Source organism: Schistocerca nitens, chromosome 5 (assembly GCF_023898315.1).
Source record: "Schistocerca nitens isolate TAMUIC-IGC-003100 chromosome 5, iqSchNite1.1, whole genome shotgun sequence".
NCBI lineage: Eukaryota > Metazoa > Arthropoda > Insecta > Orthoptera > Acrididae > Schistocerca > Schistocerca nitens.
In genome coordinates this window covers 248,861,137-248,875,135 of record NC_064618.1, presented here as the reverse complement: position 1 = coordinate 248,875,135, position 13,999 = coordinate 248,861,137, and the positions used below count along the sequence as shown (strand labels likewise).

At 40.4% G+C, this 13,999-nt stretch overlaps 1 protein-coding gene across 2 annotated transcripts in view; it reads right to left on the bottom strand.

The window, feature by feature from the left end:
• The window catches only part of LOC126259465 (endoplasmic reticulum-Golgi intermediate compartment protein 3), a 106,881-nt gene that overhangs the window by 76,208 nt on the left and 16,674 nt on the right, over nt 1–13,999 (bottom strand). For both annotated transcript variants that reach the window (XM_049956295.1, XM_049956294.1), the window contains exons 2-4: nt 9,412–9,570; nt 9,213–9,329; nt 5,180–5,208 (exon numbers count right to left, since the gene is read on the bottom strand). In XM_049956295.1, coding sequence (XP_049812252.1) covers nt 5,180–5,208; nt 9,213–9,329; nt 9,412–9,570 — 305 coding nt within the window. The remainder of the gene's footprint in view (nt 1–5,179; nt 5,209–9,212; nt 9,330–9,411; nt 9,571–13,999) is intronic.

Sequence of the window (13,999 nt, the reverse complement as noted above, 5' to 3'; positions counted from 1 at the left end):
CCGCGGTCATTTCCGGTGCGGTTCTCCTCTTGCTACCTGCGACGGTCGTTCGCTGCAGTACGGGAAGCCAGGATCCGTTTACCTTAAGGCTTTCCTCTTTCTTGTTGAAACTGTTCGCGTGTTTTTGGATTTCTACAGCTTCTCTGAACAAGCGCGTGTGATAGTGCTTCTCTACAGCCAGAACTTCCGTGTCGGCGAATTTTATAACGTGGTCGGTCTCATTCAGTGCGTGCTCTGCCACGGCCGATTTCTCCACCTGCCCCAACCTGCAATGTCGCTTATGCTCTTTGATCCTGGTATTAATGGATCGTCCAGTCATTCCGACATAAACTTTTCCGCAAGTGCAAGGTATGCGGTATATTCCCGACATTGCAAGTGGGTCTCTTTTCTCCTTCGCCGATCTAAGACACTCTTTGATCTTCCTTGTCGGTTTGAAAATCGTCTTTACGCCATGTTTGCGCAATATACGGCCGATTCTGTCCGTCACTCTGGGAATGTATGGCAGAAAGGCCGTACCCGACATTTCTTTTTCTGGCTCCTTACTTCGCCGAGTGTTTGGCTCTGTTACACTTCTGATGTAATTTGTGGAGTACCCATTGCTCCTCAGAACAGTTTCCAGGTGTTGCATTTCTCGTTTGAGGTGTTGAGGCTCACATATTCGTCCTGCTCTCGTTATGAGCGTACTAATCATGCCTCTTTTCTGGCTCGGGTGGTGGTTTGACAGTTTGTGCAGGTATCGGTCTGTGTGTGTCGGTTTTCGATACACGCTGTGTCCCAGTTTTTCGCCGTCCCTTGTGACCAGGACATCTAGAAATGGCAGTTTCTTGTCCTTTTCTACTTCCATGGTAAATGTTATGTTGGCATGGAGGCTATTCAAGTGTCTCAGGAATTCACCGAGCTGTTCTTCACCATGGCTCCACACCACGAAAGTATCATCGACGTACCTGTACCACACCTTAGGTTTGCAAGTCGCCGAGTCCAGTGCCTGTGCTTCGAATTGTTCCATGAAGAAGTTGGCCACCACTGGACTGAGAGGACTACCCATGGCGACGCCTTCCAGCTGTTCGTAGAAATCGCCATTCCACGTGAAATAGCTCGTGGTGAGACATGCATGGAAGAGCTTTTTGATGTCTTGCGGGAACATGGAACCGATGTGCTCCAGAGCGTCGCTGAGTGGCACTTTCGTAAATAGCGAAACAACATCAAAACTGACCAGGATGTCGTTTGGCGCAAGTTTCAGTTTCCTCAGCTTCTCAATGAAATGTCCTGAGTCCTTAATGTATGTGTCGGTCTTTCCCACGTGTGGCTGGAGCAGAGAGGACAAGTGTTTCGCCAGTTTATACGTTGGTGAGCCAGGAGCGCTAACGATCGGTCTCAGTGGAACGTTGTTCTTATGGATCTTGGGTAATCCATACAGCCGAGGTGGTAGGGCTTCTGTGTTGCGCAGGTTTCTCTGTATGTCCGCCGGCAGAGAAGACGCCTTGATTAATCGATTCGTATTCCGAGTGATACGCTGCGTCGGATCTGCGCTTAGTTTTCGGTACGTCGTCGGATCTAATAGGTCTCGGATCTTTTGCTCGTAATCTTCGGTCTTCATTACGACGATTTTCAAACCGACAAGGAAGATCAAAGAGTGTCTTAGATCGGCGAAGGAGAAAAGAGACCCACTTGCAATGTCGGGAATATACCGCATACCTTGCACTTGCGGAAAAGTTTATGTCGGAATGACTGGACGATCCATTAATACCAGGATCAAAGAGCATAAGCGACATTGCAGGTTGGGGCAGGTGGAGAAATCGGCCGTGGCAGAGCACGCACTGAATGAGACCGACCACGTTATAAAATTCGCCGACACGGAAGTTCTGGCTGTAGAGAAGCACTATCACACGCGCTTGTTCAGAGAAGCTGTAGAAATCCAAAAACACGCGAACAGTTTCAACAAGAAAGAGGAAAGCCTTAAGGTAAACGGATCCTGGCTTCCCGTACTGCAGTGAACGACCGTCGCAGGTAGCAAGAGGAGAACCGCACCGGAAATGACCGCGGAGAAGCCCTCGGACGTTGGCGCGCCAGGTCCATATAGCCTGCGGCCGCGAGCTCGCCTCCAGTTCACCACCAGCAATGGAGGGTGAAGCTTTGACAATGCCAGCCACTCGTGCTGGCGAAACGTCAGAAAGATCATTACATGAACGTCGGCCGAAGAACCCGAGACAGAAGCCAATAGGCAGTTTGTCAACAAGTGGCCACGAAAGCCTTAACAATTTTGTATTACGCCTCTACGGGGAGGAGATTTGCAGATTGTACCGACGCCTTGACCAACGACGGAAGAAAAAAGCGCGACTGATGTCCTCTCTCGCCTTTCTGTCACGGTGCCGAGATGAATGTGCTACACCGAAGTTCGTGAGATGCAAGCGCCTATTCACCACCGCCCAAGCACATCGTATCTACGACAGAATGGAACGAGCTTTTCTTCGTGAGCGAATACATACAACACGGAGAGACTTGGCAAGAACGGATCAGGAACTTCTGGACATTTTCTATCAACTAAGTAGCAGAATGCATAGAGACGACTGGGACAAGATCGACAGCATCACTCACAGGAGCATGCAGAACGAACTCGAGCGCTGCACCGAGCGGCAAAAGAAAAAGTTTGAAAGATGCCGGAAGCAGACCAACAAGGCGATTCCCGACATGTCACACACAGTGGTCAACCTCACTGAACGACAATTGACCGAAGAGGAAGTGTCAGTCCTTCAAAAAGGAGGGAATTTCGCTATCATCCCGAGAACTATACCTATGGAGGACATCATTGCCAACACCGAAGCAGCCATTCGGACCCTTCCTTGTGAAAGGGCAGAGGAAATACGCACTGAAACAGCCAGGATACTGCACCGAGCAAAACCACCAGCTTGCAACCTGAAGAAAGAAGAGGTACAAGCCATTAAGAATCTCAACGCCGACAAGAGTATATTGGTACTGCCTGCCGATAAGGGGAATGCGACCGTCGTAATGAAGACCGAAGATTACGAGCAAAAGATCCGAGACCTATTAGATCCGACGACGTACCGAAAACTAAGCGCAGATCCGACGCAGCGTATCACTCGGAATACGAATCGATTAATCAAGGCGTCTTCTCTGCCGGCGGACATACAGAGAAACCTGCGCAACACAGAAGCCCTACCACCTCGGCTGTATGGATTACCCAAGATCCATAAGAACAACGTTCCACTGAGACCGATCGTTAGCGCTCCTGGCTCACCAACGTATAAACTGGCGAAACACTTGTCCTCTCTGCTCCAGCCACACGTGGGAAAGACCGACACATACATTAAGGACTCAGGACATTTCATTGAGAAGCTGAGGAAACTGAAACTTGCGCCAAACGACATCCTGGTCAGTTTTGATGTTGTTTCGCTATTTACGAAAGTGCCACTCAGCGACGCTCTGGAGCACATCGGTTCCATGTTCCCGCAAGACATCAAAAAGCTCTTCCATGCATGTCTCACCACGAGCTATTTCACGTGGAATGGCGATTTCTACGAACAGCTGGAAGGCGTCGCCATGGGTAGTCCTCTCAATCCAGTGGTGGCCAACTTCTTCATGGAACAATTCGAAGCACAGGCACTGGACTCGGCGACTTGCAAACCTAAGGTGTGGTACAGGTACGTCGATGATACTTTCGTGGTGTGGAGCCATGGTGAAGAACAGCTCGGTGAATTCCTGAGACACTTGAATAGCCTCCATGCCAACATAACATTTACCATGGAAGTAGAAAAGGACAAGAAACTGCCATTTCTAGATGTCCTGGTCACAAGGGACGGCGAAAACCTGGGACACAGCGTGTATCGAAAACCGACACACACAGACCGATACCTGCACAAACTGTCAAACCACCACCCGAGCCAGAAAAGAGGCATGATTAGTACGCTCGTAACGAGAGCAGGACGAATATGTGAGCCTCAACACCTCAAACGAGAAATGCAACACCTGGAAACTGTTCTGAGGAGCAATGGGTACTCCACAAATTACATCAGAAGTGTAACAGAGCCAAACACTCGGCGAAGTAAGGAGCCAGAAAAAGAAATGTCGGGTACGGCCTTTCTGCCATACATTCCCAGAGTGATGGACAGAATCGGCCGTATATTGCGCAAACATGGCGTAAAGACGATTTTCAAACCGACAAGGAAGATCAAAGAGTGTCTTAGATCGGCGAAGGAGAAAAGAGACCCACTTGCAATGTCGGGAATATACCGCATACCTTGCACTTGCGGAAAAGTTTATGTCGGAATGACTGGACGATCCATTAATACCAGGATCAAAGAGCATAAGCGACATTGCAGGTTGGGGCAGGTGGAGAAATCGGCCGTGGCAGAGCACGCACTGAATGAGACCGATCACGTTATAAAATTCGCCGACACGGAAGTTCTGGCTGTAGAGAAGCACTATCACACGCGCTTGTTCAGAGAAGCTGTAGAAATCCAAAAACACGCGAACAGTTTCAACAAGAAAGAGGAAAGCCTTAAGGTAAACGGATCCTGGCTTCCCGTACTGCAGCGAACGACCGTCGCAGGTAGCAAGAGGAGAACCGCACCGGAAATGACCGCGGAGAAGCCCTCGGACGTTGGCGCGCCAGGTACATATAGCCTGCGGCCGCGAGCTCGCCTCCAGTTCACCACCAGCAATGGAGGGTGAAGCTTTGACAATGCCAGCCACTCGTGCTGGCGAAACGTCAGAAAGATCATTACATGAACGTCGGCCGAAGAACCCGAGACAGAAGCCAATAGGCAGTTTGTCAACAAGTGGCCACGAAAGCCTTAACAATTTTGTATGATTTTGTCTATTTGTGAGTTCAGAATGGGCAACAGCATAATCCATGAAAGGAAGAAGATAATGATGATGATATGATGATAATGGCTTTTTGATCACACCTTGTATACTGAACTTGGAAAAAGATTTGGCCTAAACCAATTTTAACCAGTCTCACGGCATACAGAAGCATGGAAACTTCAATGATTACCAGTTTTAAAAATTGAATATTGTTTTAATGCTTCCTATATTTAATTGTTCTTTAGGTTATATACACTTTAAGTTTTATTCCCTTCTGATAGGTCTTTTGCGGTACGATTTTTGCAAACAGTATTAAATTACGTCATTTATCACACAAACGTCTTGTCATAATTACCTGTGAGCCAGTTATTGTAGCTCCCAAATCTGTAAAAACAAAAAAGATACACACTATATAAAATCTACACAATTTTATCTGCATGGTGCAATTTAAATGCATGCTATGGGAACAATAAATATCAACAGGGCATGAAATATAGAAACATGTCAACTGAGTAAACAATACACAAGAACAGAATGGATAGTTTTACAATTAACTACAGCTGTATCAAAGCTGATCTTAAATGAGTGAAGTTAAACAATGAAAAAGGTGTATTTACACAAAGTTTATTTACACTAAACATTATGACATAAAGAAAAGGATTTTCTCAAGGGTGGATACAACCATATGGGGGATCATAATTTCAGATCATTAAATCAAGGAGGTGGTGTCTGTACTCATATTAATAAAATAGAACAATGTACTTTGCATATCATAATGAAATAAATTTACCTTTCAAAAATATTAAATTGAATCCATTGCACAAGCAATACATTTGGTGCACTTTTAGTAAAATGTAATTCTTGGATACATTCTTAAATCCATCTCAACAGTTATATCAAGAATGACCGAATCTTGTCCCTTCTTGAATAAATTTCTGCAGATGTCCATGACTGGGGTTGAATTCCCCAACATACTAATAAGGCTGAGACTTCATGTGTTTTCTCTAGAATGCTTAAACCAGTTGCCATGACAGTTCCTTTGAAAAAGACATGGCTAATTCCCTTCCCAAATTTACCCCACTTTGAGCTTCTGCTCCATGTTTAATGACCCTGCTGTCAACATGATACTAAATCTTAATCTTCTTCCTTCCAACATTTGATCTGTCATATTTCAAGCTACCCAAACAGTGTTTCATTATCTTTTTGTTGCTTTTCTGTTCCATCATTACTTTGAGTCTTTTTCCCTTCCCTCCAATCTTCTCTTTGACCCTTCTTCTTACTTTTCTAATTATTATTGCTGTTAAAATATTTTTCCCTACTTTGTTTTAGACTAATATTATCTCAAATTACAAATAAGTTCGAGGTTTTATCCTCCCTTGCTTTCTAGTGGACAATGCTGCTGTTCTATTGAAGTGTAAGTGATGTTGATTTTAAGCTACTTTTGTAAAGTTTCCAAGCTTATTGCATAATACTGTAACAAATGAATACATGATATTAGGCCTACATTCTAAACAATAATATTGCTTGTTGTTTACTTCCAAAAGTCACTACAAATGATGTCCACATTACCACAGCCATACAAATACATTTCATTAATTACTATCTTACTTCACAGATTGATACAAGCAAAGAATGTACTTTTTATATACTGTCAGCATTTATCGGTGCTTAGGACATCAACGGCGACAAATAGATCACGTATCAATGAGAATTTGGTTAATTATTACATTTAATTGCTATAACAGTGACTCTGATGTGAATCACAATTTTTACAGGGGAAGGAAACTTGACAATATTAGTGTATCACATAACTTATATACATTATGTGATCAAAATTATCCGTACACCTGGCTGAAAATGGCGCCCTCCATCGGTAATGCTGGAATTCAATATGGTGTTGGCCCACCCTTAGGCTTGATGACGGCTTCCACTCTCAGAGACATATGTTCAATCAGGTGCTGGAAGGTTCCTTGGGGAATGGCAGCCCATTCTTCATGGAGTGCTGCACTGAGGAGAGGTATCAATGTCAGTCGATGAGGTCTGGCAGGAATTCGGCATTCCAACAAAACATCCCAAAGGTGTTCTATAGATTCAGGTCAGGACTTGGATGTTATTTTTGTGTAACCACTCCGCCACAGGCCGTGCATTATGGACAGGTGCTCAAACATGTTGAAATATGCAATCGCCATCCCTGAATTGCTTTTCAACAGCGGGAAGCAATAAGGTACTTAAAACATCAAAGTAGGCCTGTGCTGTGATAGTGCCACACAAAACAACAAGGGGTGTAGGTCCCCTCCATGAAAAACACGACCACACCATGACACCACCGCCTCCTAATTTTACTGTTGGCACTACACACACTGGCAGATGACGTTCACTGGGCATTTTCCATACCCATCGGATCGCCACATTGTGTACTGTGATTTGTCACTCCACACAATGTTTTTCCACTGTTCAATCGTACAAATTTTATGCTCCTTACACCAAGCGAGGTGTCGTTTGGCACTTACTGGCATGATGTGTGGCTTATGAACAGCCAGTCGACCATGAAATCCAAGTTTTCTCACCTCCCGCCTAACTGTCATAGTACTTACAGTAGATCCTGATGCAGTTTGGAATTCCTGTGTTATGGTCTAGATAGATGTCTGCCTATCACACATTATGACCCTCTTCAACTGTCAGTCAACAGACAAGGTCGGCCTGCACGCGTTTGTGCTGTATGTGTCCCTTCACATTTCCACTTCACTATAACATTGGAAACAGTGGACCTAGGGATGTTTAGGAGTGTGGAAATCTAGTGTACAGATGTATGACACAAGCGACACCCAATCACATGACCATGTTCGAAGTCCATGAGTTCTGCGGAGTGCCCCATTTCGCTCTGTCATGATGTCTAATGATTACTGACGTCGCTGATATGGAGTACGTGGCAGGAGTGGCAGCACAATGCACCTAGTATGAAAAACTTATGTTTTTGGGAGTGTCCGGATATTTTTGATCACATAGTGTATACTTTACCAATACTGCAAACTACTTGTGCTTCTTGTAGTGACTTAATCTGGCAAACACGCAGGAGTTTGTAACAACAACTTAAACTCAATATCATCCACAATTTACTTGTACATGTATTAGCAATACTACAAACTATTTGTAGTATTTGTCATCATATCACATAGCAAACACAAGTTGGCAAAGTGACTTAAAATCAATTTCTCTCAAACATCAGTAATGTAATAGGTCTGTCCACCTAATGATGGAGGAGTAGAAACCCTATCAATGAAAGAGCAGAAAGTCTAAATGGATGGTGAAATAAAATAAGGAGGTAATAGTAGCACGTTTTATTTGTCACTAGTTGAGAAACCTGGAGTTGCCCGGGTATTCATTTAGGGCTGTGCCCGAGACTTCATACATGTCGAATTTATTTTGAACTTACAAAGTTTCTTAGTATACAACAGTGAAGTAGTATGATTGGAGACATGAACAAAGAGCTTGTTTGCTTCACTAACACAGGAGAGCTGGCCACGTGAACAGCAACTGACACTAAGTAACATAAGCTCACCGGGAACGCCATCTATAGGATCTTTGGTATGCTATGAAACCAACAGCACCACCTACTGGTTATTTGTTGTACTACACTTTGATGATTATTCATCTGCACCACTAAGATACTAAGATGAGTAAATGATATTAGATAGAACTTTAAATTATGATATCTTTCTTTTCCATGTTAAGATTTTGATGAAATACATCTTATATGTTGCCCCATGCTACACTCAAGTTACCTGTGGAAACTGCATGAAAATTTGTCTAGTAATTTTGGAGATGAACCTTTTCAAACGAACAGATACAATGGTTTTTGATAAAATCACAGTATTTTTTCCTTCTTTTTTTCCATGATCCAAATTTTCTTGAAATAAAGCCAATACATTGCCCTCAGACTATGCTCAAGTTACCTGTGAAAACACCATGGAAGTTGGTCTAGTAGTTTTGGAGAACAGCATGTTCTAACAGTCACGGCGGGTTTTCAGTTTTATTATTAGCACAGATTAGATTTTACACAGTTGTAGAAAATTTAATACCTATGTTAAAAAATAATAAAAACAACATTCTCTCTTTGGATCACTTCTTTTACTTTGAATCACTTCTTTTTCTTTTAATTAATCCTATCATCACTTTTTAGCTACCCAGTTCTTATCCTTTTTTCACATTTATTGGTGTCTGACTTGCATAATGCGTCACAGGAATATCAGATGCTAAACTGTCACAGTTTTCAATGCCTGAAACTATCTAAACCATAGACGAATTGAATAAGCACAGTTCAAGGCTGCAAGCATGTGAACACAATCATTTTGTACTAAGAAAAACTGGTGAGGCAGAGAATTACATACCTTCTTTTCGTGGTTCTTCAACTGGATTTCCTGATTTATCTAATCTTCTCTTGTATATATTGTGCTCAATGTGCAGATGTTGCTCGCCTGATGTGTCCATAGCATCAAGCACCAAAACTACAGCAATGAAACAAAAATAAAGTTTTACTGTGAAAATCATAAAACTGCGACATGCTTTTTATCACTACATTACACTCACATTCACAAGAAATAGAAGGTATAATAATGTCCAGATTTATCCGAAGTTTGGTTCCTCTTGAAGTATCCACAAATAGCTCTTCCGAAATGTCTGGTGACAGATAAGCTTGTAGTTCCGAGACGAAAAGCAATGTCATTATGATACCGCTCAATATAGTAACTGAAAGAGAAAAGATATGAAACAGACTAAGAACAAACACTTTCATGTTTCTACTCAGAACAGTGTTACTTCAGTCACAAACATAATTCACACAATGGTGAGATATATCTTTTACATCAGTTAATTAGAATCCAACTCATTTCCAATTATTCTTTCATCCGCAGATATCAACTACTCAGCTTGATACATGATTTCTAGCTCTTGTTCATGTCAAACATTATTTACAGAAACTATCAAAATTTTGGGAATGCCTGGATTTTAGTCCAAATTCCCACAAGGTGTAATTTCAGCAGAAGCAAACAGACTGATACTGAGTAAATTAGATAACCACACATCTTCCGGAGGCCTTTTTGTTAATCTAGGAATTCTTAGTACTTTTATTCCTTAATGACTTTTGTTTCTGGTAATAAAAATCAGTTACAGCTGAACTGTGATCTGCACTATCACAGTACAAGACAACACAAATTTTTTTGTCAGTTACATGGCAAAAAATAGTGGATTGTAAACAAGCCTCTAGTGTTACATCGGTAGGTAATTATTTTCTCTGAAAAATACCAATGCTATTGACAGAAGGTTAACAGCATCGATTTCATATAACTGAGAAAGATATCTTTATATCTTACACGTAGCAGCTTTGTTTAGTATTTAATGTTATGTTTAGTTGGCATAAGCACAAATAATATTATGCAATACAATTATTGTTAATACAGTGTACATATCAAGTTTTTAAGAGATGTTTTTCTGTGACAATATGTATCTTAACTTGTTTCACAGATGAATGAATGAATGAATGAATGAAATTATTAAAACTAATGGAAGAAGCACCATGGTTGTGCTCTGCACAATATTCAATTGCTATCAGTAATGGAGCTGAAGAAAGCAACAACTATTGCCAAAGAAAATGAGTGGGTCAGTCCATGTGAAATTAACCAATGGTCAAGTTCTTGACATCTCAGATTTTGATAACTTTTGTACATTTATAGTATTAGTTGTTTACACGAAAATCCCTTTATTTGGGAGTTACTAATTCTCAAAACTTCCAAATTATCCAATTTTTTGTCAATGTTTTAGGACCTTAAAAACACCATATCTCAAAAAATATGTGACCTACAGACCTAAAATTAGTATCATTTTATTCAGTTTCCTACAAAACAGTATGTCCTGCTTGACAATGTTCATAACAATGTTGAATTTTCGCAGACAATTTTTTTTTTTTTTTTTTTGTACATGTCAAATTCCATGAAGGTGTTCTCAACATATTAAAATAAACTCTATTTTACAGGTAAATGCAATACTCATTTTTAGACTTTGGATGTATTACTAAGTTGTAATGTAGACTTCATTGTTTAGTCATTTTTATTTTTTATTTATTTTAGATTATTAGAAACATAGATTTAAATTTAAATTCACATTTGGCTTTCCCATGATAACGGTGAAACATTTTTACATACATCATAACAACACATACTCAAAGAAGACAATGAATAATTTATGTAATTATACCTTCATTTTACAAACACATTTATATTAATCAATATTATTAATTAAACAAAGGTTTAGCTTTTATTATTTAACAAAGTGTTATTTGAGTGCCTTGCAATTAGAAACTTTTCTCTCATCTTTAACAAGGAAGACATTACGACACTCCAATAACATTCTTATTAGAGTCTAAGATTTCATATTGCAGTTTTCTTTTAAATGATATAACCTTGTTCTCTCAACCAATAATGACAAATTATTGATGTAACAATATGTTCTTTTTCAATATAATCTGTGAAGCTATTCGCGACTTTTCATCTGATAGTCAATATGGTCTTCCAGTGGCAGCTGCAGGATTTAATTTAAAAAGTATAATTTTTTTAGAACAGTTCATTTAACAGATCTTTGTGATTATGAAAAAAATGAGATGATCCACAGGGATACATAAATAAAAGATTTACTTCTCCTTTTTCATCTCTTGATAGCACACAAGTTATCAACTATTTTTGTCACAAGCACAAGCAATAAGTCCTGTGAGCTGTTCAAAGTCATGCCAACTGCACCTGGATCCACTTAAATTTTATATCGTCCAAATCTTTACAACCAGAAACAATTTCCGCTTCACATATGGCTTTGCTCATAGTAATAAATGCATAATACTTTGAGTCCCTATGACTGCCATGGTTCTATAAAATCTTTTTGCCAAACTTTTTTTTTATTCTGCATGCTCATTATTTGTATGCAGAAAAAAATGACTTATGGAATACATCAAACAATTGTTGTTGTTGTTGTTGTTTTGTGTGTGTGTGTGTGTGTGTGTGTGTGTGTGTGTGTGTGTGTGTGTTACACATACACATGAAGAGATGTGGTCTTTACGTACTTACTGGGTATTTAGCCAAATGTGTTGCGAAGCTTGAGGCTTGTGATTACAGCTTGAAAATGACTAGCAGTTGAAATTAGCTACTAGAATGGACAATAAATTTATTACAGCCTTTTTGGACAATGTTTTCTTTCTCAAAATTGGAAGGTGCGCTTTCACTGTGCTTGCACTATCCAAGGCTTGTTCCCATGCTGAAAGCAATACATTCATACTCAGCTGTTGGCTTGCTCGGCCTAACTCAGATGGGGATTTTCTGTTGGTGTTTACTCCCTTAGGCATTGAAGATGCCACTTCTCCACAAGGCAAGGAATGGAATGGCACTGCCAAACTAGAAGTACAAAACAGAGCAAGAAAGAGCTCTACTTTTTTTTTCACCAAGTGTGGAACCTTGTGTGGGGCATGAGATTTCCTATGAGAACCAAACAATTATGACATGCAGTTTAGAAAGCTGTCACTAACAAGACAGATCTGAGCATGCTACAAACATGTGATCTGAAGTTTCTGTGACCAGCCTTGCATAAGATTAGAAGAGAGAAAATGAGGAATGAAGACATCACAGGAGAAATGCAAATGGATATGTCACTGACTGAGAGACTGAGTACTGCATAGCTCTAGTGGTTAGGACATGTGAAGGGACTGAAGGTAAGTACCTATCAAAACAATACTTGGAGAGAAATGTGCTGAGGAAAAGAGCTACAAGGATACCCACAAAAAGATGGTAGGATCAGATTAAAGAATATTTGAAGACTAAAGGAGAAAACTGGGAAACAATATCAAGACAAGATGAATATCAAGCGAATTGGAAGCAACTTGTTCGTAAACAATCCACCCGGCTCGCTGGAAGGATACGAAGATGATGATGATGATGATGATGATGATGAGCTTTTGACATCTGATTGATATGAATGTTAAGAAAACTGCCTGAAGTTTTACTTTAGACACATTTATTAAGCCAATGATTTCATTTCATATGAACATCCTCAGATGAAAAAGTGGCAAAAATATGCCACTGTCATGATTTAAAATGATTAATTGCCCAATAAAATGTTGAACTGCATATGTTGGAATACAATAAGCACAATATCCCATTTCGTTTGTTGTGCTTGGTACTTACTGTATTCCAATACGTGTCTTTCAATGTTTCATTGGGCTAAGGATTTTCAGTCATGAAACCAGCACTTTCCTGCCACTTTATCCCCTGCTTAATGAGTTATACATACATACATACATGCATGCATGCATGCATGCACCATGTGCTCTTCTTCCCCTCACCAGTGCCTTGCTAATTTTATCTCAACGCGCCATCTTCACTGAGGTGAATTACTGTCAACAGAAGTGAATGCTGTTTTATTATACAGGCGAGTCTCATAAGACATGACACTCCATTTATTTTGTGAATAGTTCCAGAAACCAGCAACTGATAGTACGCTGAGGGCGTGTAATGTTTTGTTTGAATAATTCTCTGAACTCTGCTATCAACTGAGATACTGAAACAAGTATGGTTATTTTTAATGGAACCATATACTTTTCATAACTGCATTCAATAGCTCTTAAAAAGGCAATTACAGTGATATAGTGCTTTTTAATACTGACCCTGAAACCTTTCCCAAAAGAATCCGATAAATGTACTACAACTGAAAAGCATTGTGGCCAGATATGGCTACTGTGGTGCAATCACTGCTGGGTAGAGCTCTCATGCGAGGTTCTGTCATCATATGCAGCAAGACAGGCCTAAGCTGCTAAGATAAAATCTCATTTCCTACACTACATAGATAAAGAGTCAGCTTTGATTTTTGTATATGGAACTATGGTGTATGATAGCTTCTGGTCCATCAGATGGGGCTTAGGAAAACTATTTCAAACTTGTGTACATTTCCAGGTTGATGGGGAAACAATTACTGTTTAGTCAGGCATTTTTCTATTTAAAGCCTCCCCATTGCTACTTACTTGTCAAAGCTGATATAGGACAGTTGGTAATTCATACTTCCTAATGGTGCACAACCCCATTTGTGGAAAAAAGAAACTTATGTAATTGTAATTATAGGAAATAAATAAACTAAACATTTTATT